Source organism: Propithecus coquereli, unplaced genomic scaffold (assembly GCF_000956105.1).
Source record: "Propithecus coquereli isolate 6110/MARCELLA unplaced genomic scaffold, Pcoq_1.0 Scaffold232, whole genome shotgun sequence".
In the NCBI taxonomy this organism is placed as follows: domain Eukaryota; kingdom Metazoa; phylum Chordata; class Mammalia; order Primates; family Indriidae; genus Propithecus; species Propithecus coquereli.
This window is the reverse complement of record NW_012147864.1, coordinates 4,406,571-4,429,571: the sequence shown is the minus strand read 5'-3', so window position 1 is coordinate 4,429,571 and position 23,001 is coordinate 4,406,571. Positions and strand designations below refer to the sequence as shown.

The window sequence follows — 23,001 nt, the reverse complement described above, 5'->3', positions numbered from 1 at the left end:
GGTGTAGGGCGTGAGGGGCTGGCGAGGACCTCACGAGGCTGTGAGCACCATGGGGCGGGGCGGGGCGGCCGAGCGGGTGCAGTCCGCGGGCATCTCGCGCCTGTCCTCGTCCTGCGGGCGCAGTGGGCGAGTCCTGCTCCCTCTCCCCTAGGCCAAGGCGCGGGGCCGGGCCTCTGGGTCAGGCAGGGCCAGGTCCCGGCCCGCGGGTTCAGGGGTGCTGCCGGCCGGGCTCCCGGGCTCCTGGGCGGGGGCTGTGGCCCCCGTCTCCTCGGACGAGGCCGGTTCCCGGGGCTGCTCGATGGCCGGTGGGGGAGACTTGGCCGGTTCTTCTCCAGGAGGCTGCGGGGATGGGGACAGGGGCGCGTCCGAGTCCTTGGGAGGCTGCGGGCTGTCGGCAGGGGCTGGGGCCCAGGGAGGCTGAGGTAGGTCTTTCTGCAAGAGAAGGGACGCCGGTGAGGGAGCAGCAGGACACCCGACAGCCACAGCCCCTGATGGGGCAGAACGAGCCACTGTCCCCAAAGGGCCTGGACCCAGGCTCGGGGCAAGCAGCAAGGCGCCCCAGGGAGAGAGGCGGCGCCCTGGCCACGGCGCTAAGGAGGGAAGTCTGAGGTCTCCCGAGGCCGGGAGCCGACATGGCCCCGTGGCCGTGAAGAAAGCTCAGACTCCAACGCCCCTCAGTGCTCAGGGGCCTGGCCTGCCCCTCCTCCCTCTGGTCCCCCAGCTTCTCCCAAACCTTCTAGAACTGACCCCTCACTCTTGTGGCCCAGGCAACACCCACCGGAAAGGAGACCCTGGCCTCGGTGGCCAGTGAGGGCCAGAGGCCCAACTCCAGCGCCTGCCAGCTCCAGCGTGACACCGGGGTCTCTGCCCGCCCCACGCTCTCCCACCCACACGGGAGGGACTGGCTTCGCCCCCGCGTGACCAGCACCGCTGAGAATGAGGCGTTTCCCACGGAGGGAACTTCATTCACGGGACCATTTGTCCAGAAGCCAGAGGGTCCGAGCAGGCCCCTGGTCCTGCCGCAGCTGTTCCCAGTGTCCAGGGGCAGCTGGGCGTTGGGGGGGGGGTGTGCCATCGTCCCTGTTAGGTTAATGCTCTCTCAGGTAGGAAGGGGCCCACCCTTTCCCTCCTGGGTTTTAAAAACCAAAAGCCACACACGGCCCTGAGCCCCTCCCTGCGGCGGTGCATTTCACTCCCAGACACCCCGGCACAGAAACACAGTTCCCACACGTGAAGGCCAGGCCAGGGCCACCCTCCAAACTCAAGGTGCTGCATTCACAATGGCAGGCACAGAGGGGCCTCGAGTCCACGCAGGAGGGCGTCACTGTGCTCGGGGAGCAGCCTTAGGTGAGCAAACCCACACCCGACAGGCCGCGTGCACCCTCGGGTCACCCCCAGCGCGGGAGCCACGTGCAGTCGGCGCCCAAAGCAAAACCTTCCAGGCATGGGGGCCCCGACCCTGGAACCCGCCAGGTGCGGGGCTTAGTTAAATACTAGGAGATCTTACTCAACTTTAACCCTAGTTAGGGCTTATTAGTTATTATTTCTCGCAGTCATAGCAAACTGGTATTCACCGCAAAGCCGCTGCCCGTCCAGAACACGCCCAGCTCCCGGCGCCACAGCGCCACGGCGAAGCTTGTCACCAGTGTGCAGGGCACCAGGTAGAGCAGGGCGGGCTGGCCACGCTGCATGAGGGCCAGGGCCATGAACGTCACCAGGAGGCCGATGCCGTAGGCTGGAGGGAGAGAGGGGTGTCACCTCGGCCGGTGGGGCCACAGGAATGCCCTGAGCTGGCGGGGAGGAACCAACCGCGGAGGATGGAGGAGACTAGGGGTGGGAGAGGCAGGTGGTGGGGTCACACATGTCCCCAGGCACACAGATCCTTCCGGCACCTCCAGGGACACATGCCTACCCCACCCCCGCCTCAGCGGGTGAGAGGGGTCGGGGGTCAGGGAGGTGAAAAAAGGGACGAAGAGAGGGCATGGTGTGAGGAAGGGGACAGGGAGGAGGTGGCTCTGGGGCAGCAGCCGCAGTGGCAGGAAGAGTCTGGATCTCAGAAGAGGCCAGGGAAGGAGCCAGGAGCTGGGCCAAGGAGCTGGGTTTATGCATCTTTGGTCAGAAAAACAGTATCACGGAAACACAGCTACGTAGCTAGAAAACCCAACCTCTGGCCACAGAAAAGGATGCCCCTGTTCTTGGTCACGGAAAAGGAAAGACCCAGGGAAGCATTTAGGGGAACAGGGGCGTGGTGCCCGCAAGCTGCTCTCACAGGCCAGAAGGATGCTGCGACTTGTGTGTGTGCACAAGGCCACACACGTGCGCACGACCGGCGTCCCCGGACCCCTCGGGTACCGAACTCCACAGATGCCCAAGTCCCTGACACGAGTGGCACAGGGTTTGCACGTAACCTGCGCACATCCTCCCGTGTGCTGTGGTCACCGCTGGGTTTCCCGTAAGAGCTAAAGCGATGCCAGCGCTGTGTGAACAGCTGCTACACTGACCAGGGCGTGATGACGAGAAAACAGATCTGTCCGTGCTCACATGGGGACATTCGGACCCCAATTTTTTTCCTGCGTATTTTGATCCACGTTTGGTTGACTTGTGGATGCAGAGGGCGGACTGTACACAAGTCCCCACGAAGTTGGTGAGACTCTACTACGTGAAATGTGAAGAAATGTTAACAGTCAATACATCTGAGAGCGAGACATATGGAGATTCTTTGTACTAACCTTGCATCAATTTGAAATTATTTCAAAATTTTAAGTGACAAGAAAATAAATTTTCTACCAGAACACTTTCTCCAGGGAAAAAGAGCCGCCTCCAGTCACTATGCTTTAACTGATGGCTTTTCCTAATAATCCTCATATTTCTGATTAATTACAGAGAACATTGCTATTTATCTTATTTTATTGCGACAGGGTCTCTCTCTGTCACCAAGGCTGGAGTGCAGTGGCATCATCACAGCTCACTGCAGCCTCCAACCCCTGGCCTCAAGCAATCCCCCTGCCTCAGCCTCCCGAGTAGCTGGGAGTACAGACACTTGCCACCAAGCTTGACTAATATGTTTCCCAGGCTGGTCTCGAACTCTTGGCCTTGAGTGATCTTGCTGCCTCAGCCTCCCGGAGTGCTGGGATCAGAGGCGTGAGCCGCTGCGCCAGCCTATTTATCAATTTTAAACTATCCATACCTTCACAGAGGAAAGAGTTTGTTACCTATAAAGACCTGAATGGTTGCAATGACAACAATCACAGGAACTACTATGACAAGCTGTGGTTCAGCAGAGTGGAAAATCCCTGCAGTTGCGTTTTTTAGGATTAAGACAGTAAAACCGCGAGGAAGGACCAAGGTCTGTACGACGGGCAAGGAAGACCAGGGCACGCGCGCGCCGCTGCGGAGCCGGGGGAGAGGCGCGGACTGAGGGTGGAGGCGCAGCGGAAGGAGGGGGGTCCAGCGTGTGCTCCGCGGCCTGGCTCTCCTGCAGCGCGTGTGTGTGCACACGTGTGCACCGCGCAGGAGAAAGCATGTGCGTGAGAGCCGCTGGGCGGGGCAAACTGCTCTGGAATTGTCACAGACTACCCGGCCCCGACAGGAACGGCTCTTCCGTGTGAACGGTTTGGTAACAAAAGAACAAGCAGAAGCCGAGGCAAAGAGGAGACGAGAAGAAAAGCAGCAAGAATAAAAGCGAAGAGAACAGAAGCCGTGGAAAGTGAGAAAACGGGTGGCGATGCTGGCACAAGGCCGCGCCACGGGAAAGCCCGGCTTCTAGAGCGGCTAGGGCCAGGGTCAGGGTCAGGGCTACGCCTAGGGTTAGAGGTAGGACAGAGGCTGAGTACGGGGTGTGGGGGTTGCAGTTGGAGCTCCCAGCCCTCAGGCAAGGCCCGGGACCCAAGGCCACGCGGGGGTTACATACCGATAGTGCAGGCCACGAAGTACACCCGGGAGGACTGCACCTGGATGTCGAACCTGTGGCAGTAGGCCACGAGCAGCCCTGGGGGGAGGAGGGAGAGACTCACCAGGTTGCCAAAGGGCACCCGGTCTGCCCCCAGAGCCTCGGGGCAGGTGTTTCCCTGGGAAGAACCAGGCTGCCTCCGAACGCCTGCCGGGCACACGGCCGTCACTGTCGTTTCACAGGAGGCCACACCACTAGCTTCAGTGGAGCTGGGACGGGGCCACCCGATACTCTGTGGGTGAACTGCGACGGTGAGTGAGCACGAACCCCACAGTGATCCTGGGGGGCGGGGCTGGCAAGGACACACTCTGCCTTCTGCAGCAGGGAGTGCCCCGCAGGCAACAACGCAGCCGTGACTAGGACGGCCAATGAGCTCCCTGGGTCACCCAGATCCTGGGAACCCACCAGGGCCCCCCCACCAAGGCACCAGCCCCTGCCGCCCATCCCTGCCAAATCCCGAGCCCTGGGCTCACCTCTACCCCAGCCTGTCACTCCCAATGGCTGACCTGGGTGGCCCAGGGGCCAGGCTTGGGCTCAGGCAGGCCCTGCCCCACAGGAAGGCTGGCTCAGTGCCCACTGGGGCCCGTCTGGAGCACGGACCCCTGTGCCCCAACAGCCTCGATACCTGGCACCAAAATGTCTCCAAAGCCCAGCAGGGAGAAGGGCCGGTCACACAGGGCCAGAGGCGAGGAGTTCAGCCTGGGCACCTTCAGGACCATGGGCAGCTGCGGAGAAGGAAGGAGACGCCACCTCCAGGACTGGCCGCACCAGGGAATTCCCCGCCCCACGAGGCCGGGGACATACCTTCTCGTGCGTGGCCGAGTCCGAGGGCCCAGTGGCCACCTCCACCATGATGCTGTTCCCGCTCTGCACGACACAGGCGTCAGGGTGGGGAGGGGCTCCGGGTCATCGGCCGTGACACAGCAGTGCCTTCTGGGCAGGGCGGGGAAGGGGGAGAGGGGCAGGGCAGGGCGCCTACCTTGGTCAGGAAGGGCGTGATAAACACGAAGAAGATGTCATAGAGGAAGAGCACCAGTAGCAGCAGCGTGCAGGCCTGGGGAAGCCACGGCCTGAGAGGGGCAGCGACGGCCAGGGACACACCACCCCACTCCCGGGACATGCCCCTGCTGGGGACACACCCCATTCCCAGGACACGCCCCCAATGCACCACCATGGACACGCCCCCGCCGCCCCCCTCATTTTCCTGAGTCCTTTACAAGAAAGTCTGAGCAAAGCGAGTTCGGTACCCAGGGTAATAAGAAGGAAAGTGGTTTGGAAACAACTTCAGGTCAAGGTTCAAGGACAACACGAGTGAAGGGGGGTCCCGTCCAGTGAGCACCGGCTAACGTCTGTTTCCTAAAACCCAAGGGAAGCCCTCTCTGGGACAGCCCGGCCACTGACCCGCTGACCTGCCAACCCCTGCTCAGCCAGGCTGAGCACACGTGGCCCATGAAGGTCAAGCTGCTCCCTGTCACTCCGTCCAGCGAGAAATTAACCCCAGGTGCCATCGATAGGCCCGCGCCCGCAGCCCAGGCCCCGCCACTCACCTTGAACGTGGGGAGGCGGATGGTCTTCAGCATGTAGAGGCAGAAGGCGATGCCCAGGGCGTCCTGCAGAATCCAGGCCCACCTAGAAGGCAATGCCGTGTCACCGCCGGGGCGGGGGCTCTGCGACAACCTGGGACTCTGCACCCCAGCCTCATCCTCCACCAACCAGCCACAACCCTCAGGGTCCCTTGCTCTTCGGCCGCCTCAGCCACCAACTGTCCAAGCCACCATCTCGCCCTGCCCAGAGCAGGACACCGAGGAAGGTAAGGAGGGACCCCGAGATCCCTGGCAGGGGCCCCTTGTCACACAGGGACAGAGCCGGGCTACAGATGCCCCACACCGAGGGGCAGACACAGGGCTGGGGACAGCAGTGGCTTTACAGATCGCAGACCATGGGCAGGGGCGGGCAGGGGGTGCATGTGCCGGAAGGACTGGGCTCCGTCCCAGCTCTCTGTTCAAGTGAAACCCACACCCGCCGTCACACGGAATCTGTGGGTGGGCCGCCAAGCGCCCAGGGGGCAAAACACAAAAAACCTTCCACTAGAGGCCGCGGCCCCCACAGCCTCCCAGCCTCAACCATCACACTCTCTCCTCGCCCCGCTTCCCGCCAGCCAGACCCCCTGGCTGCAGGTTCTACCTGCCACTCGCTGGGCAAGTCACCTCTGGGCTTCCTCGGAGCCTCCGAGCATCAGATGCTTCATTTGAAAGTGGGATAAAAATATCTCCCGGGCAGCGAGGTTGTCGAGAACAAAGAGGCTTTCGAAAGCCAGTTTCAGAAGGCCCGCGCTGCACGCTCCCAGATGCGGCGGAAAACCGCGGGCTGTTCTAATTTCATGCAATACAGAGTTTCCTGGCTCGGATTTAACTGAAAGAGTTCGTTTTCTCTTTGTGTACGAAGGACTCAAAATATTTTCACGTTTTCCTTCTGCCAGTCAAATCTGTTGTGGCTCCGATCGGCGCTGAAGCCAAGAGCATTTGGCTGCCTCGGGAAAGGCTCAGAGAAAGCGCCAGATGGTGCCAGCAACAGCAGCGGAGCCGGGCAGGGACAGGCGGCTCTGTCCTCCTCGGCCACGGCACCAGGCGCACTGCCTCACCGGAGAGGCTGGCCGGACGTACCCACAAGCGGGTGACACGTGGCAAGTTAGTGTTGGGGGAGTGGTGCCCACCCCTCCTCCTGCCACTGCTTGGAGGCCGTGGCAGGCGGGACAGGAGGATCAGGTGTCGCAGAGCCTGGGCCCTGGGCCTTGGGGCCTGCGGTGAGAACGGGGAGAAGACGGTGGCTCTAGGCAGTGTCCCCCAGGTCTGCCCAGGCGTGCTGGAGGGCCAGGCACCGGGCCAGGGGGGTCGAGGCCTCTCCTACCCAGATTCCAATCGGGCTGCATGGCACCCAGACAAACCCGGTGAAACTGGATGCGGGCAGCGGGCGGGGCCTTTCATCCTGCTCAAGGCCGCCCTGAGCGGTCTCCAGGGAGGGGGAGTCGGAGCCTCCTGGAGCATCTGAGGACAGGCGTGGGAGGGGGTGGTGGCCCGCAGCCCAGCAGGGGCCAAGGAGGGGATGGCACTCACTGGTCCTCGTTGCGGAAGATGCCCCACACCACGCTGACGGCCACGCAGAAGAGCGCCAGGAGCAGCATGCGGGCCTGAGGGCGCTTATGGAAGTAGGGCAGGCTGTTGTCGGGCACCCTGGTGGGGGCAGGGCAGTCAGAGAGCTAACCCCCACCACCACCAAGAAGCCCACCCCGCTGCCACTCTGCTGAGGCCCCCAGAGCCACCCCACGACCCGACCCTGCCCTCTCCTTAGACACAACACCCCCGTGTCGCAGAGAAGAGCCCGGCATGGGGCAAGCACGGCGGTCTTGGGCTGGCTGCACCCAGAGTCCCCATCCTCGCAGGTCTCCCCCACCCAGGCCCTGCCTGCTCCGCCTCCTGGCCCGCTCTTCCGGGATGAGGCCAGCTCCCCAGACACTAACCTGGCCCTAACTAAAGACCCTCCAGCAGCCCCCCATGTACCCCACAAGAGCCAGACCAAGCTCCAGGCCTGCAGCCAACTGGGGGTCCCGAGCGGGGCTGGCCCAGAGACCCCTCGAGCCCACAGAGGCCTGAGTCAGCCCGGGACACCCCATCCCCCACATCCTTTACCACACTCGGTACCTGCAGGGGCGGGGGGGGGTCCACTAATAGCTTTGCCAGACAGCCTGTGATGGGGGCGAGGGGACCTGGGAACCTGGCACCCACCCCGACTGTGGGACAGGCAGGGCGAGGCCCTCAGCAGGCAGAGCCGGAGCTTCAGGGGCTGGGAGACAAGAGACTGAAGGTGCAGGGCCCAGGAGAGGCCCAGTGCAGGAGGGCGGGTGGGGACGGGCCGCCTGTGGGGACAGGCTCACCTGCACTTGCAGAACGGCAGCCTCCGCACGAAGGGTGCCAGGCAGCTGTACAGGCCCGTGGCGGACGCCAGGCAGAAGATCCCGATCACGACATAGACTGTGGGTACGTGGCCATGAGGCGGGAGTCCCCCAGCCACCGCCCACTCCCCGCCCCTCAGAGGCCGGGCGCACCCAGGTGGTCGTAGAAGTAGTAGAGCAGCACCAGCATGGAGCAGCACATGACCACGAACACGCAGGTCATGACCGGCGTCACGTCCACCGCCTCGTCCTCCTGCTTGTCCAGCCCGTCGTCCCGCTTGTGCTTCATGTACCTTCTTGGGAGACACCTCGGGGTCACGGGGCGCCTGGGCGGGCACAACCCTGGGGCACGAGCAGAAACCCAGGACCAGGGAGGGATGTGGAGCCGCTGCCCCCAAACGTGCCCAGGGCGGAGGAAGAGACCTCACTGCTGAGGGCCAACGTCCACGGGGACACCCCGAGGGCGGCCACTTGGCCAGGCCAGAGGCTGGCGCAGCCCACGTGCCCTGTGGAAGTGACCGCCGATACAGGTGGCTCGTCAGGACGAGGCGACTGGCAGGAGCCACTACCCCACTGCCAGGCGCCACATTGGCCAAATCACTCCACTCCCCCGACGGTCCCTGGCATCCACCTCAAAGGGGCATCCAAAGCCAGGTGCTGCTCCAAGGACCTCGCAAGGACTAAGATGGCAGCTCGAAGTCTTCCGGGGAAGGGCTGCAGGGAGGGGAGCCCCGACCTGCCCGAGGGCTGAAGCTTCAGTGACGTTTTCGACAGAAGACAGAGGAACGTTCTCTCCCCAAGCCCCACCCACCCCACTCTGACTCCCCACTCTGGCCTGCAGGGCGACCCAGCCCTTGACTGTCATCAGGGCCTCTCCCGCCTCTCTCCGGCTGCCCCACTGCCAGTGTCAGAGCTGCCCGCCCGTCACGCGTGCAAAGCATGTGGACTCACTTCTTCACGTCCCGGCTCCCAGCCCAGTGGCCCCCAATGGCGACGGTGCCCACGGCCATGATGAAGATGACCACCATGTTGTAGTCCAGCACCGGCTCGTTGGGGGCGTACAGTGCCACCCGCACCGCACGGCCGAAACGCTGCCTCGGAGAACACACCAGGGCAGAGTGTCAGGGTTAGGGACCCCGCCCTGCAGGGGCCATGCCCTCACCCGCCGCCCCTCACTGCACTGACTTGGGCAAGGACAGCACCCGGCAGCTGTCCCTAGGCCCCTGCCCACCCTGCCCTGGGGCCCCCGGCCTGAGCGGGCGGCAGAGCCTACCCTGAAGATGTCCAGCATGTCTTTGTAGCTGAGCAGGGCCACAGGAATGCCAATCTCGTCATACTGCGTCTTGTTGCCCCCCGGGGGCACCTGGGCCGAGGACGGAGACCATCACCTCGAGAGCAGTGAGGGAGCCAAACTGCTCACAGCAGCAGACGGGCTCCAAGCCCCTGTCCCCACCAGCCTCCTCTCCGGGGACCCTCACTCGGAGCTCGGGTGCAGGTGGGGTGAGCCCACACGTCCCACCACCGCACCTGACAGCCTCGAGCCTCCAGCAGGACTGCTAAGCAATGAGGCCCCAGGGCACCAAGGCCCGTCCCTGCTTAACCAAAGGGCCTCAGGCTTAAAAAGAGCCACCAGCCCCTTCCCCGGGCGCATGGCTCACTGGCTGCACAGACAGGTCTTGTGAGCTCGCCCCACAGAGGACCTGCGGGTCCCAGGCATGGGCCAGCCTCACTGACACCCAGTGCCCACCAAGCCAGCCTGAGTGTGGCACTCACTGAGGGGTTCCGTCCTGACTGCACAGCCCCGGGGGCAGAAGGCACGCTGCCGTAAGCCCCGCCCCATGCTAGGCCCCTGGGCCAGCTGGGCCAGCACAGCCACAGGCAGGACTGCAAGGGAATCCCCAAGCCCGCTCCTTCCCACCCTAAAACTGCACTTCACAGGAGGCTGTGCACGGGCTCAGTCCCGGCTGCAGCCGCCCTGACAGGGCCCTGACAGGGCTGCAGCCACAGTCGCACTGTGCAGAAGGGAAACAGGCTGGGCTTTGGGCCACCTGGCCGAGACCACAGACGTGATCCCCCAATGCCAGCCCTGGGCTGGGCTAGTCCACAGGCCGGGGCGCTGGGACACCGGGGAGAGGCCAGCTTGGGGGCTGCGCCACCCACTCCTCAGAGTCACCCCAAGCCCACGCTGAGGCCGCTGGAGGGTGGGGTCTCCAGCCGCCCCAGGACTGTTCTAGGACAGACCCCTCCAGGACCATGTATGTGGGTCCACGGTCCCAGCCGCAAACACTGGCCCCGCCATCAGCCCCCAACTCCCCCAGCACCCCCACCACCAGCTCATGGGCTCCTCCGCACGAAGGGCCTACCACAGCAAGAAGCCCCCGGGGCCCTGGTGAGGCGGGCGTGGACCAAGGAGCGCTGGCCCAGTCCCCTGGTCGCGGGGGCTGCCATACCAGCTTCTCCTTGCTGACGACCAGCAGCCCGCGCGCTCCGCTGCCCTGCGCCAGCCTCACTTTCTCGTAGAAGGTACAGTTGCCACGAGCCACCAGCGGGATCTGGTTGCTGAAGCCGTGGGCGGGGAGGTCGGCGGGAGAGCAGAGCAAGGAGGCCGTCCAGTTGCGCAGCTGCAGGAGAGACTGGGGGGGACGCCACTGCTAGAGGAGCCGGAAGGCTCCCTGCAACCACACTGTCAGGGGCAACTGCCTGGGCCACTCACCAGCCCCCCCCCACAATCCCCTGACACCCGGACCCGAGCTCCCCACGTGGTCTCAGCCCACCCCAGACAACAGGCAGCGGGGCCAGGCGGGGCTGCTCTGAGCTGTCTCCCACCAGCAGGCTCTGCGGCTGGACAGCGCTGGGATCATCTGAGAGGGCTCAGGCGGGGTCTGCAGGGCCACTGGGGGCGCTAGAGGCCCAAGGCTCAGTGTCCGTGAGAAAGACTTGGCTCTCCCCGTCTGCCAAGCGGTCCTTAAGCAGGAAGCTCCAGCAGCCCAGGGAGAAGTGCCCACATGTCTGCCCAGCCGGAGGATGAGACGCCCCAGGTCCAGTAGCCCCCGTGGGACAGAGCTGGGCTGCAGCCCACATCTGCCATCCCAATCCTGGGGTCCCATGCTCTGGGTCTACGACCTGCTGCACCCCAGAACCTGCCCGGAAAGCCAGTCGCTGCCCATGCTGCTGCCAGCTGGGTAGCAGGGCTAGCGCCTCTCGAGCGCCCGGGTCAGCGGAGGTGCAGCGGGCTTGGGACGTGTCCGTCCCCCTGCTGGCTTCTCTGTCAGTGCCCATACAATACGTACTGACCGGAGGCCCGTGTCCAGCCTCACAAGGTCCTAACCAGACCAGAGCTTCCTCCGAACATCTGAGATGCCCCTCCCGGTGCAGGGTCCCCAACTGTGGTGGTGTCACCATTCATCCAGCAAGACCAAGGAGGTCCCCACCTTGTGCTGGGGAGGGGCCCCTACCAGGGAGAGGTGAGCACACGCACACACAAGGCGCCTGTGCGTACACACACATGCTCTCACACACAGCATGCATAACAAACACATGTGCACACGCATGCACACGACACCTTTGCATATACATACTCACAGCACACACGAATAAGCATAAACATGTACACATAAGCAAACACAGGTGTACGCACACACACGTGCACTCAGACATACATAAGCACACAGGCACATAAACATACACACCCACGTACACGTAAACATCCACACACGTGCACACAGGAGCTCACAACAGCTCACATGCACATACGCTGCGAAGGGCAGACAGAAGCGGGGAGGTGGCGGCGTGGAGGACATGCCCCTTGGGACCACAGGAGGCCGGGGGAAGTGCGGGCAGAGGGAGCAGTGGCCTCTGAGGTGAGACATCGATCGATGGCATCGACCAGCCGCCTGCAGACGCTCCCCTGCCAGAGCTTCCCGGGGCCCTCTGGGTTGAGGAGTGGCAGCCACACCTCGGAGGGAAGCAGGTGAGGGACGTGGCCTCATCCCCAGCGCCCCACCTGCCCTCTGTCACTCCTCGCAGGACCCCTTGGTCTTTGCCCGTGCTACAAGGGCCCCGGCACAGAGCAGCACGTGCCCGCGCCCAGACACCCCTCTGAACAGCTTTCGTTTACGACCAAGAAAACTGAGGCCGGAGCTCGGGCCCATCTCAGGACCCCCTCAGACCCCAGCAGTCCTGGTGACAAGCGGCTGCCTCTTGCGTCTGACCAGACAGCACCCTGTTTCCTAACTCAGGTCTCCCCCCGCAGCTCCCTGCAAGGTGGGTCCCCAGAGAGCCCTGCAGAGAGCCTGGAGCCCGACGGGCACTCACCGCCTTGCCGAGATCGTGCGGCAGGTGCGCCCACTGCGGGTTGTAGAGGATGCAGTAGTCTTTGCCTTTGGGGCCCCCAGCCTCAGAGATCACGTGCACCATGCCATACTCGCAGGCCACCTGCAGCGACAAGGCGGAGGTCAGAGGAGCCAGGGAGACACCAGGGGCTGGATGGATCATGAGAAACAGGGCCCAGGCGGCCACGCCCACAAGGCGGTTTGGGATGTTTCCCTCCCTTCTATGGGACAGGCAGGGTATGACCGCACACAGTCATGTGGCAAGAACACGGAGGAGCGTGCCTTCCCTGGGGAGACCCGGGCTTGTGACCACAGGGGTATCAGGTCACCTCTTTGTGGCTCCTGAGTTTCCACATCAATAAACTGGGATTGCACCACCGCAGTCCAGGAAGAACCCTCAGAGGGAGGGACAGAGCGAGCCAGCAGATCCGTCCCCAGGCCCTGGGCAGTCACCTGCAGCCAGGGGACAATGGCCTGGACCACAAGGCAAGGCCAGAGGCCTGGACAAGCTTCCAGCAGGCAGGTTTGGAGATGGCCTTTGACCCACAGGCCTGCGTGAAAACCGTCTGTTGATGTCCCAGGGGCCACTGGGGCCCCAGTCACACAACCAGTCCGCCAGGGCACCGGCCGGGGGATCCCCAGGTCAGCACCCCTCAGCTCCCCCCAAAAGAATAGCAGTTAGCAGACAGCCGAAGGGGCCACAGGGCACCCAGGTCCTAAGTGGCTGGGCAGGAGCTGCACCTCCTCCAGGCAGGCTGAGGTCATGCTGATACCAGCAGGACAGACAGCTGTCCCCACTCCTGCTCCCCGCAAGACCCCAGCAGGCAGAGTCCAGCTCCCAGGTGGGACAGGGCAGGCAGGGCTGGCTCACCCCCCACATAGCCCTGCCTCTTGGCTCACATTTTGAAGGAGTGGGGAGAAGGTGCCATCTCAGGGATGCCTGTCACCAGAGGGACTCACAGGGTGGAGGCCCAGGTCTTGGTGGCTCTGCCACACTGAACACCCCAGGCCCGCAGAGGGAAGAGGGGTCCCAGGAGAGAAGCCTTGTGCTGGGGACAGAGGAGGCCTGCGCAGCCCAGCCGCCACCTGCCCACGTACCCTGGGCCCATCGGCCCCTCGGGAGAGCCCAGCCCAGCCCCCGGCACCCATCTGCACACTCCGGGCTCCTGTGGCCCCCTCGGAGAGTCCCTGATCCTCCCCCGTGCTATAAACTTCCTGGGGCAGAGAGAGAACCACACCCCCTGGCATCCCCGGGAACCTGCCACAGAAGCAGTCAAGGAAACAAACCAGCTACCGCCCTGACAACGAGCACCGTGCAGACACTGACCTGCACCTAGTGGCGAGGCCAGTGTTGTGGGGTTCACACCACGACAGCCTGGCCCCCACCGCAAGCCACTGACGTGGCTTTGCCAAGTCAAGGTTTTGGGGAGGGGAGCTCTGACGTGGCCCAGGGCCTGGTGAGAGCCCACAGCGCCCAGTCCCCACAGCCTGGGGCTAAGACCCCACACCCACTGTCTGGCACCACAAGCCCAGGCACCAGTCCGCCCCACCAGCAGCCAAGGCCTGTGGGTCCCCAGCCCCGTGCTCCCGTCACCCAGCACCAGCTCTGCGGCTCTGCTGGCTACATCATCTTGAGTGAGGGCCGGGCCCCAGGACCCACCATCTAATGAGACCACAACCGCGCCATCCTGCCCGGGAGCTGAGGGAAGCAGGTTCACGGGGCTCCGAGCAGGAGCCAGTGAACGGAGCCCGAGTCACCAGAGCTCTCGGGAGGCAAGGGCAGGAGGGTGGCCTGAGGCGGCCCAGAGTCCTCAGAGCATGTGGCTGAAGCGGTTTCCTTCCCCCCAGCTGCCCCTACCCCGGCCCACCTCCCAGGTGGAGGCAGAGCTCAGAGCCCCTTCTTCAAGGCTCTCCCTGCCAGACGGCCCGCCCCTGAGGGCACCCATCAGTCTGGCCCTGGTGCCAGGCCCAGAGCGTGCCCCTTCCAACACGGCCACCCAGTGTTTAGAGCCCCCTGGCGCCTGCTCCAGGAGGGAGTTTATGGGCCATGGCAAGAGCCGGGAATCTACAGTCCAGAGACAGAACCCACCCACCTTCTCTGTTTGCAAATAAAGTTTTATTAGTACATTCCTGGGTGGAGGGTCTCCGGCCCTGGAGCCATCACAGAAGAGTTGAGTAACTGCGACAGAGACCACGTGGCCGGCAAAGCCCAAGACATTTACTGCCTGGCCCTTTCCAGAAAACACTTGCCAAGCCACGTTCCACGGGATCAGGGTTTTCGGTGAAAAGTGTCTTTTGTATAAAGTGGGTATTGACACAACTGCTTCTCTGTAAAAAAGGGCCTTTAAAAGCACAAAAGCACATTCACGGATCTTCCTTCGCACAATTTGCAAAACTGGTTTTCCCTCAAAAATACGCCCATCGGTGCCTTTACCGAAGCCAGGGAACTCTCGCTCTGCATACAGCTTCCTCGCCTGCTGAGTCAAAGGAACTGGGAGAGGTTCTTCCAAACGACACAGTTCTAAGAGGGCTCTGAGTTCTAGTAGGGCCTGCTGGCACCTGGAGGAGCACCGAGGACAGGCCGGAGTGCAGACAGCCACCTCAGAACCGTCCAGTTACAGACCGGACACTTCTCAGTTACAAAGCACATTTGGAAACGTCCAGGGAGACCACGCTTCAGAACTACCACAAACAGTGTTGGACGTCTCTGGGGTTTTAAAACAAACAAGGGAGTCCAGGCTGGGAAGCAGTCTTTTTTCTAAGGAGGTGACAGAATTGGGGCCCAGGAAGCTTGGGAAGAGGTGAGGCTGGGGGAGGGGCACTGACCTTAGCTCTGATCTGCCGAGTGACAGCTCCGTCACTTCACAGGGCCTGTACCAAGGGAGGAGGGGGGTGTCCCTAGGGAGGTCAGACCCCTTGCCAGTGGTCACAAAAGAGTAGCAAGTGAGTTTAGGATTGTTACTAAGCAGGTTCCTGCCCGGAGAAGAGCCAGTCCCACCCTCGGGGGCACAGACTCAAATGTCCACCTCCATGAACCACACTCCCAGGGGACATGGCATCTCAAAGAGTGTGTTTACCACGGACGTTCTGGGAAGGGCAGGCAGGTGCACCCACTCTCCGCAATCCCTGAGACACGTCCTGGGCTCCCCTCGCCCAGGATAAAGTCCAAGCACCCCAGCGCCAGGAGCCATCCACCACCTGCTTAGACCTGCCCAGCCCAGCCTCCAGCCCCAGAGGCCACAGGCTCTGCCACCTCCTTTATCCTCTGCCTGGAGTCACTCCCGCTGCCACCGGCTGGGGCCCCTGCCCCTGCCCCTGCCCCTGCCCTCCAGCTCTGAGGGGGAAACTCCAGCCTCCCTCCAAGACCCACCTGATGGGCGTCCTTTGTGGTGACAGCTTTCTTGGGGGTAAACTCCCCCTTCAAGCATCATTCCACCCTACGTGCCAGCCACAGCCACCCCACACAGATGACCAGCTCTCACGCCTCCCAGCCCCGGCTCCGGTTGCTCCCTTTGTCTCCAACACCCTCCTCTCCTGCCTGCCCTGGCAAACTCCTTCCCACCCTTCAGAACACCCCTCGGTCCCATTGCTTCTGAAAATCATTTCCAGGCAAACTGAGCCCCCTCCAGAGTGTTCTCATAGTTCTTCTTCCATCTCTTGGTTTCCTCTCCTTCAAAATGTCTGGAGAGCTCAAAGTCCCTGTCCTCAGACTGCTCACAGATGGTGAGTCAACAGGGAGGCTCATGCACCAATGAAGGCAGTACAGGGGGCTGGCAAAGGGGCTGGGGAGGGAGAGGGACAGCCCAGCACAGGGCATTCCAGGGTAACAGAAAAGACCATACAGTGAAGTGCCTGCAATGAACTGTATGTCCCAGGCAGCAAAAAAGGGAGGGCAGCTTCCCAAGCAGCCAGGTCACAACAAGACCGCTCTCACCTGGATTCGACAAGCTCTGACACGCTTTGAAAAGGGTCAGCCCTGCTGTGTTGAGAATGGACTAGGGATGTGGGGACAAAAGCAGCCACAGACAGAGGGGCTGGAGAGACCAGAGTCCGAACTCCAGGGAGGAGTCAAGGGCCACATTTGTAGGGCTGCTAGGGGCACCATTCCCTGAGCGGAGGAACCCAGGAAAGAGGGAGAACTTGGAAATAAAAGATGCACTTATGCCTGAATATCTCATGGCTATCTTATGGACTGTCCCCCACTGGAACCCGACACCCTTGATGTTAAAGGACACATAATTGACACAGCGCGCGCTGGTCCTCGACCTCAACACCTTGCGCATCACCTCCTGAAGCCACTCCACATTCTTCTTCTGCAGACGGACAACTGACGCTCAAAGCAAAGAGCTCCCTCGCCCAAGGTCACGGAGTAACCGGAGCGGGGATCCGACCCTGCTCCCAGGCTGGGCTCTCGGCTGCTCGCAGCGGGGGACGCGCCGGATGCCTCCAGGGCCCTTACCGCAACCCCCGGGGTGGGGGCTCGCCAGTTAGCTCCGTGCCATTCCCTCTGAGGAGAGAGGGAGGCTCGGAGGGCAGTGGGCAGCCACCTACCCAAGGCCACAGAGCCCGAGGGGCGTCCCCGGCGGTGGCTGAAGACCCCGAAACGGACAAGCAGAACCCGGGGAGGGAGGGAGCCACAAACTTCAGACTTGGTCCGGGGGGAGTGGCGCTGCAGCGGGGTAGGGTTTCCGAGACGATGAAGGGACAGGAGCCAGGGACGCGCCCGCAAGGTCACTGCCGGGCCTCGGTTGCGCGAGGACCGCGGATCCCCGAAGCTGGGCCCCCCAAGCCGGGCCGGGCGGGGTCCTGAGCAGGGCCAGGGGGCCGAGGACCCGGGGAGACTCAGGCTGCGGGACCGGCGCGGCCGGTACAGCGCTCACCTGGGCCGCGAGAAGCAGAAAGGCTGCCGCGAGCCGCGCCAGCACTGCTGCCGCCACCACCGCCATGTCCGCTGGTCCCCGCCGCAGCCGTCGGCAAATGTTTCCCAACAACGCCCCGGGGCACTGCCCCCGCGCATGCGCTGCGCATGCGCGCGGGCAAGGGTCAAAGGACGTGGGGGTTGCGCCTGCGCAGAGTGGCGCGGCGCGGCAAGATGGCGGTGAGCGCGCGGCGGCGGGGCCGGGAGCCGGGTGGCGTGGGGCCGGGCCGCCGCTGCCCGCCTCACGCGCTCTGCTTTCCCCGCAGGACAAGGAGAAGAAGAAGAAGGAGAGCATCTTGGACCTGTCCAAGTACATTGACAAGACGATCCGCGTGAAGTTCCAGGGAGGCCGCGAAGGTGAGCTCCCTGCCGCCGGCGCTTTCTCTTAACAACTTGGAATAAATAACTGAGGCAGCAGCGATTGACGGGCATGGATGCCGAGACGCTGCTTTAAGTCGGGCTACCTCGCGCAGTCTCCCTAATAACGCCGGAGATGAGAACTGGTAGCCCATTTTGCAGGTGGGGAAACTGAGGCACGGAATGGAGAACAAACGTAACCCACAGTCACTGTGGGGCAGCTGGGGTTAGGGTTCACGGCTTTGCGTCCAATGAGGTCCTGTCCAGCTTTTCTGCCCAGGAGCAGCCCAAGCTCCTCATTGATCTCCTGGCTTATGTTTCTTCTTCCCGTAAGCCAATCCCCTCTCTGCATTGTGGATATTTGGGGCTGGATCATTCTCTGGGGTGGGGCCGTCCTGGGCACCGCAGGGTGCTGAGCAGCGTCCCTGGCTACCACCCACCCCATGCCAGGAGTGCCTCCAAGCTGTGACAACCAAAACTGTCGCTGGGGGCAGAACTACACCTGTTGGGAACCACAGCCATATGAACCTGTTAAAAACAAGTGGAATCTCCTTGCTCCCTGCTGAAACCTTCCAGGGCTCCCCATTTTTCAAGGGTAAAGTCCAAACCTCCTGAACCTCCCAGTAAGGCATCAAGTTCTTGACTGCCACAGGCTACAAAGGCACACGCTTCCCTTTGCCTGCCATGCTCTCGCCAGGTGAACTCCCAGAGTCACTTGTCTGTTCAGTTCCAGGTACTTGCTCTGGGAAGCCTTCCTCACTCCTCCATCCCAGGTCGAGCCCCTTTTTGTCTTACCCTCCTGGTAGCACTTGTCACAGTTTGCAATTTCATTAACATGATGCCTAACTCTGCATCTGACTCTTCCATAGACTCTAGTGAGGAGAGCGTGAGCTCCCAGAGGGCAGGAACCAGGTTGGTGCTGCTTGTACACGTGGGTAGTGCAGTCTGGGGGTGCAAACAGCAGCTGGACAGCCTGACCCTGGGGTTCTAGCTCTGGACAGCTCCGGTTAGACCCCCAGCTTTTCCGCTTTTTGGGCAAGTAGCTCCTCCCTCTGAGCCTCTGTTTCCTCATTTGTCAAATGAGGCTGGTCACTCCACCTGCTTCACCAGGTGGTGGTGAGAGTTAAAGGGTTAAAGGCGCGTAATGTAACTGAGGCATAGTACTATCCTAGCGCATAGTAAGCCCTTGATCAACATCTCACTTACTCAGCAGCCTCTTTGAACTTCGATTTCTTTTTGCCATAAGATGGGGATCCAAAGCCCTTCCTCCCTGAGACGCGGACAGTTGGGTAGCATCAGAGTCGTTGATGGTGCCCAAAAATCCAGGTACCTGGCATGAGGATTTGAATCTGAACAAATGTTCAATCTATGCCATGCCGGCTCCAGGACAGATGAATGAGATGCCACCCTTGCCTTTCAAGGTGCCTTCGTTTGTTTTCTACCCTGTGTAGCAAATTACCTCCAGTTTAGCTGCTCAAACAACACAGATCTCGCAGATGTGTGGGTCAGGAGCCTGGGTTCCTCAAACTCGAGGTCTCTCATGACATCATAATAGAGGGGTGTCTCTGGGGCCCATCGTGTCAGGCTCAGCATCCTCCACACCCCCTGGCTGTTGGCAGAACTCAGTTCCTTGCGGGTGTAGGACTAGGGTCCCCATTTTCTGGCTGGTGTTGGCTGGGACACTCCCAGCTCCTGAGGGCTGCCTGCCTCCGGACTCTCCACAGCAGGGCAGTTTGCTCCTGCAGTGGCGTAGGTAGAGCAAGCATGTGTCGGATTCAGATGATTCAGGCCAGAGGGAGAATCTCTTCTCTCAGAGAGTGTTTTGTCCTTGAAGGGCCCACCTGGTTAGGTCAGGCTCACCCAGGATTGCCCCTCCCTTTAGATTAGCTCCAAGCCAAGCTGATGCAGGCACCTTAACTCCAGGTACAAAGCTTCTTCATCTTTGTCACGTAACCTAAGCATGGGGGTGACATCACATCCAAGTCACAGGTCCCTTCCCGCACTCAGGGAAGAGGAGTGTATGCCCAGCTCACCAGGGTGGAGGGACGTTGCCTGCCTGCCTGGGGCTCACGTCCCCTTGAGGAGGGCAGACTCATGGCACTGCACACCTGGCCAGTGTCCAGTGCCTGCATGCATGTTGTGCCTGGCTCTCCCCGCCATCCCATGAGACCATGACCTTCGGTTTGCAGGGGAGGGACCCGAGCACAGAGAGAGGAAGCCACAGGGCCAGGGGCTCAAACACAGGCAGCTGGGTGGAAATCCGCAAGGTCAGGCAGGCTTTCTCTGGAAAGGGCCAGACGGTGAACATTTTCAGCTTTGCAGCCCAGATGGTCTCTTTGACAACTGCTCAGCTCTGCCGTTGCAGCGGGAAAGCGGCCACAAACAATACCTAACTGGATGAGTGTGGCTGTGTGCCAATAAAACTTTATTTACAAAATCTGACAATGGAGCAGATTTGGCCTGAGGGACATCGTTTACAGACCCCAGCACACACACCACAGCATGGGGCTGCCCTCAGCTTGGGCGGTACAGCCACAGATGGGTGCCTGCTCCCTGCCTTTCAGGGAGACCGACAGATGGAGTAATGACCCAGGGTACCACTTCCGTGGGGTGAGCCAGGAGGGGGGCCTGAAAGCGGAGAGGAGTTGGGACGGCTGGGGGCAGATGGTGGCAGGAAGAGGCGTCGGTGAGCACAGAGGTGGGAACCGCCCCCTCAGGGAGCCGCGGCTGAGATGAGCCTGCAGAGGAGGCGCAGGGGGTTCCAGGCAGAGACGTGTGCAGTCCTGCTGAGCCACCCGGCTCACCCTTTCCCAGGGGCAGTCACCAGACACCGCGGAGCAAGAAGATGACAGAGATCAGGCACCGCGTTGTGCAGCCGGCCCCTCTATCTAATTCCAGAACATTCCATCATCCCCAAAAGAAACCCTGTCCCATCAGCAGTCACTCCCCTTCCATCCCCAGCCCCTGGCAACTACGAGGCCACATCCTGTCTCTGGATCTGCCTGTTCTGGACATTTCATATAAATGGAGTCTCACACTGTCCTTCTGTGTCTGGCGTCTCTCACTGAGCACAATGTCCTCAAGGTCCCTCCGCACTGTGGCCTGCGTCAGAGCCTCGTTCCTTTTCGTGGCTGAGTGATACCCCAGTGTGTGGCCGGACCCCTGCCTACTGCGGTGCTGCTCGTGAGCTGAGAATGGTTTTTACAGTTTTTAAACAGTTGAGAAAGAATCAAAAGAAGCCTAGCTCATGACGTGAAAATGACGTGAAATTCACATTTCAGCACCCATAAAGAAAGGTTCCCCGCCGCCGCCAGGCCTGTGTGTTTGCGTGTTGTCTGCAGCTGCTTCCACGCCAGGCAGAGCTGATCGGCTGTGACCGGCCCCCTGCGGCCCGCACGGTCTTAACACATCCGCCATCCATCGGTGCTGAGCAGAAAGTGTTTGCGGACGTGCTGTGGCAGGGACAGCCTGGAGGCAGCTGTCACCATCAGGGCCCTCTGTCTCCCTTCCCTGGAGAGGTTGCGGCCCCCTGCGTCATGCTGGGCAACGCTGAGCGCGCGCCTGTCCCCAGGACAAATCTCATGCCTTCCTGTTTCTCTCCCCCCCTGTGGTTTCTCCAAGCCAGTGGAATCCTGAAAGGCTTCGACCCGCTCCTCAACCTCGTGCTTGACGGGACCATCGAGTACATGCGAGGTGAGCTGGGCCTCTTTTTTCATCTTTCTCAAACCCACAACATCCGCCTGAGTCGAGGGCACGAAGCCTTGCGGATTAGACAGCCGGCAGGTGAGTTTGGTCTCCGCCGGTCGACAGAGCTGGAAAGACCATCGTCGCCTTAGGGACCTGAGAGATGTGGGAGTATTTGGCCGGTCACTCCCTGGTTCCCAGACACCTGTAGCTGCTTACCACGCGCCTGCCTGGTTCCAGAGAGCACTCGTTGGCCATGAGACGTGGATGTGCTTTGGGCTCCTCTGTGTTCACACAGGGTCCCGTTCCCCCTCCCCGGGGAGCCCTCCCACATGTCCCCTGCTCTCTCCTCCCCGTGAGGCCCCCAAGTCCCTGCTGGCCAGGCAGCCCCCAGGAGCCAGCAAGCCCCTGGCTCAGTCCACCTGAGGCATGTGGGGGTCTTGCCCCTCGGGCCCAACAGCAAGGCCGGACAAGATCCACTCTCGTGCAAAGGTAAACAGCTCAACCCACCACAGGTGCCTCAGGAGTGGGGGCTGCGCCTCTGCCCTTTGCTGTGGAGCCTGTTTGATCTGTGGTTCCGTCCCCAGAACAACCCGGTCACACAGGCGCTAGAACCATCCTCGCGGGCAGGCAGGGGGAGGGTGGGTCCAGAGCAGTTGTTGGCCCTGAGAGACCCCGTAGTGGCAGAGCCAAATCTCACGCTGGGTCTCTGACTTCCAAAGCTGGGCACCGGGTTCTCCCCTCCCCCAACACCACGGGACGGCGGGAATGAAGAGTTTTGATTTCCTGAGACCTGGAGCACCCGCTCACTTCCCTGGGTGTCCTCTCGCTGCACCCAGGAACCAGGGGCCCAGGCTGCTCTGTCCCAGCTGCCCGGCCGATGGCTGGTCCCAGGCCGTTAGCACCGAGAGCAGGGTAACCGCTGTCCTCCGGGCCGCCTGTTGCGGAGTTTGTGGAGCAGGACAGCTGCGGCCGCTGTTTCTGGACCCCGCCGGGCCCGACAGGACCTGAGAGAAAGGCCGCGTGTTGGGCTCAGGGAGGGGAGGTGGGGGGCCTGTCAGGCTGAGCTTGTCCCTGCTGAAGCCCTGGGTCTCGGCCAGCACCTGTGGGATGCAGGTGGGGACATTATCTCAAAGCCCTGCCGCCGGGGTGTCTGGGGCCTCCTCAGCCTCTGTCTGCCCCTCCAGACCCCGACGACCAGTACAAGCTGACGGAGGACACGCGGCAGCTGGGCCTGGTGGTGTGCAGGGGCACGTCCGTGGTGCTCATCTGCCCGCAGGACGGCATGGAGGCCATCCCCAACCCCTTCATCCAGCAGCAAGACGCCTAGCGGGCGGCGACCACTCAGCTGCCGCCCCCACAGCACCCACCGCCGCTGGAACGGAAGGTCTTTCCTTTTTGTATAGGTCGAACTTTTGTTTTCTTAATAAAATCGCAAACCTCAAGCGCCCAGCCCGGGGTCTAGCTGCTTCAGCCTTGACCTTCCAGGGAAACCCGGGGCCCCAGATCCGCTTTCGGCCCCTGGAGTTTGCTGAACGCTGGCCGTGGTCCCAGCGGGGCGCAGACAGCGATTCCAAGGTGAGCAAAGCGGCCCCGGGCCGGGGGACGGGGACAGGCGAGTCGGGAGCCTCACTCCTCTGAGGGGCTTCACGGAGCCCCCAGCCTGGACCCAGCAGCCCGAACCTGCTGAGGCCCGTCTCCTCAGCGCCTCCTCCACCTACGACCCGAACCCGTCACCTGAAGCCCAGGTCCCTGCCCCGTAAAGCGTGTCCTGGCTGGGCAGACAGACCAGCCCTGGCACTGGCTTCTCGGC

General features: G+C 62.1%; 2 protein-coding genes across 5 annotated transcripts; one reads left to right on the top strand and one right to left on the bottom strand.

Moving 5' to 3' along the window:
- Positions 1-62: 62 nt before the first annotated feature.
- Positions 63-17,250, bottom strand: SPPL2B (signal peptide peptidase like 2B). 4 transcript variants are annotated; one of them, XM_012645393.1, is made up of 15 exons: positions 17,110-17,250; positions 12,213-12,332; positions 10,349-10,531; positions 9,172-9,261; positions 8,850-8,989; positions 8,052-8,194; positions 7,881-7,977; positions 7,063-7,179; positions 5,497-5,578; positions 4,929-5,003; positions 4,754-4,816; positions 4,575-4,674; positions 3,911-3,988; positions 1,575-1,735; positions 63-432 (listed from the first exon to the last, which is right to left on the bottom strand). In XM_012645393.1, the coding sequence occupies exons 1-15, from the start codon at positions 17,173-17,175 to the stop codon at positions 148-150; spliced, it is 1,800 nt and encodes a 599-aa protein (XP_012500847.1). In that variant the 5' UTR covers positions 17,176-17,250; the 3' UTR covers positions 63-147. The 4 variants fall into 4 exon arrangements, with proteins under 4 accessions (XP_012500847.1, XP_012500848.1, XP_012500849.1 ...); XM_012645394.1 differs by having other exon boundaries at positions 8,052-8,191; positions 17,110-17,240; XM_012645395.1 differs by lacking the exon at positions 17,110-17,250 and adding an exon at positions 12,559-12,598.
- Positions 17,251-17,298: 48 nt separating this feature from the next.
- On the top strand, positions 17,299-22,633 carry LSM7 (LSM7 homolog, U6 small nuclear RNA associated (S. cerevisiae)). Its single transcript, XM_012645392.1, has 4 exons — positions 17,299-17,327; positions 17,414-17,504; positions 21,126-21,197; positions 22,376-22,633. Exons 1-4 carry the CDS (start codon positions 17,322-17,324, stop codon positions 22,516-22,518), a joined length of 312 nt encoding a protein of 103 aa, XP_012500846.1. The 5' UTR covers positions 17,299-17,321; the 3' UTR covers positions 22,519-22,633.
- The last annotated feature ends 368 nt before the right edge of the window (positions 22,634-23,001 follow it).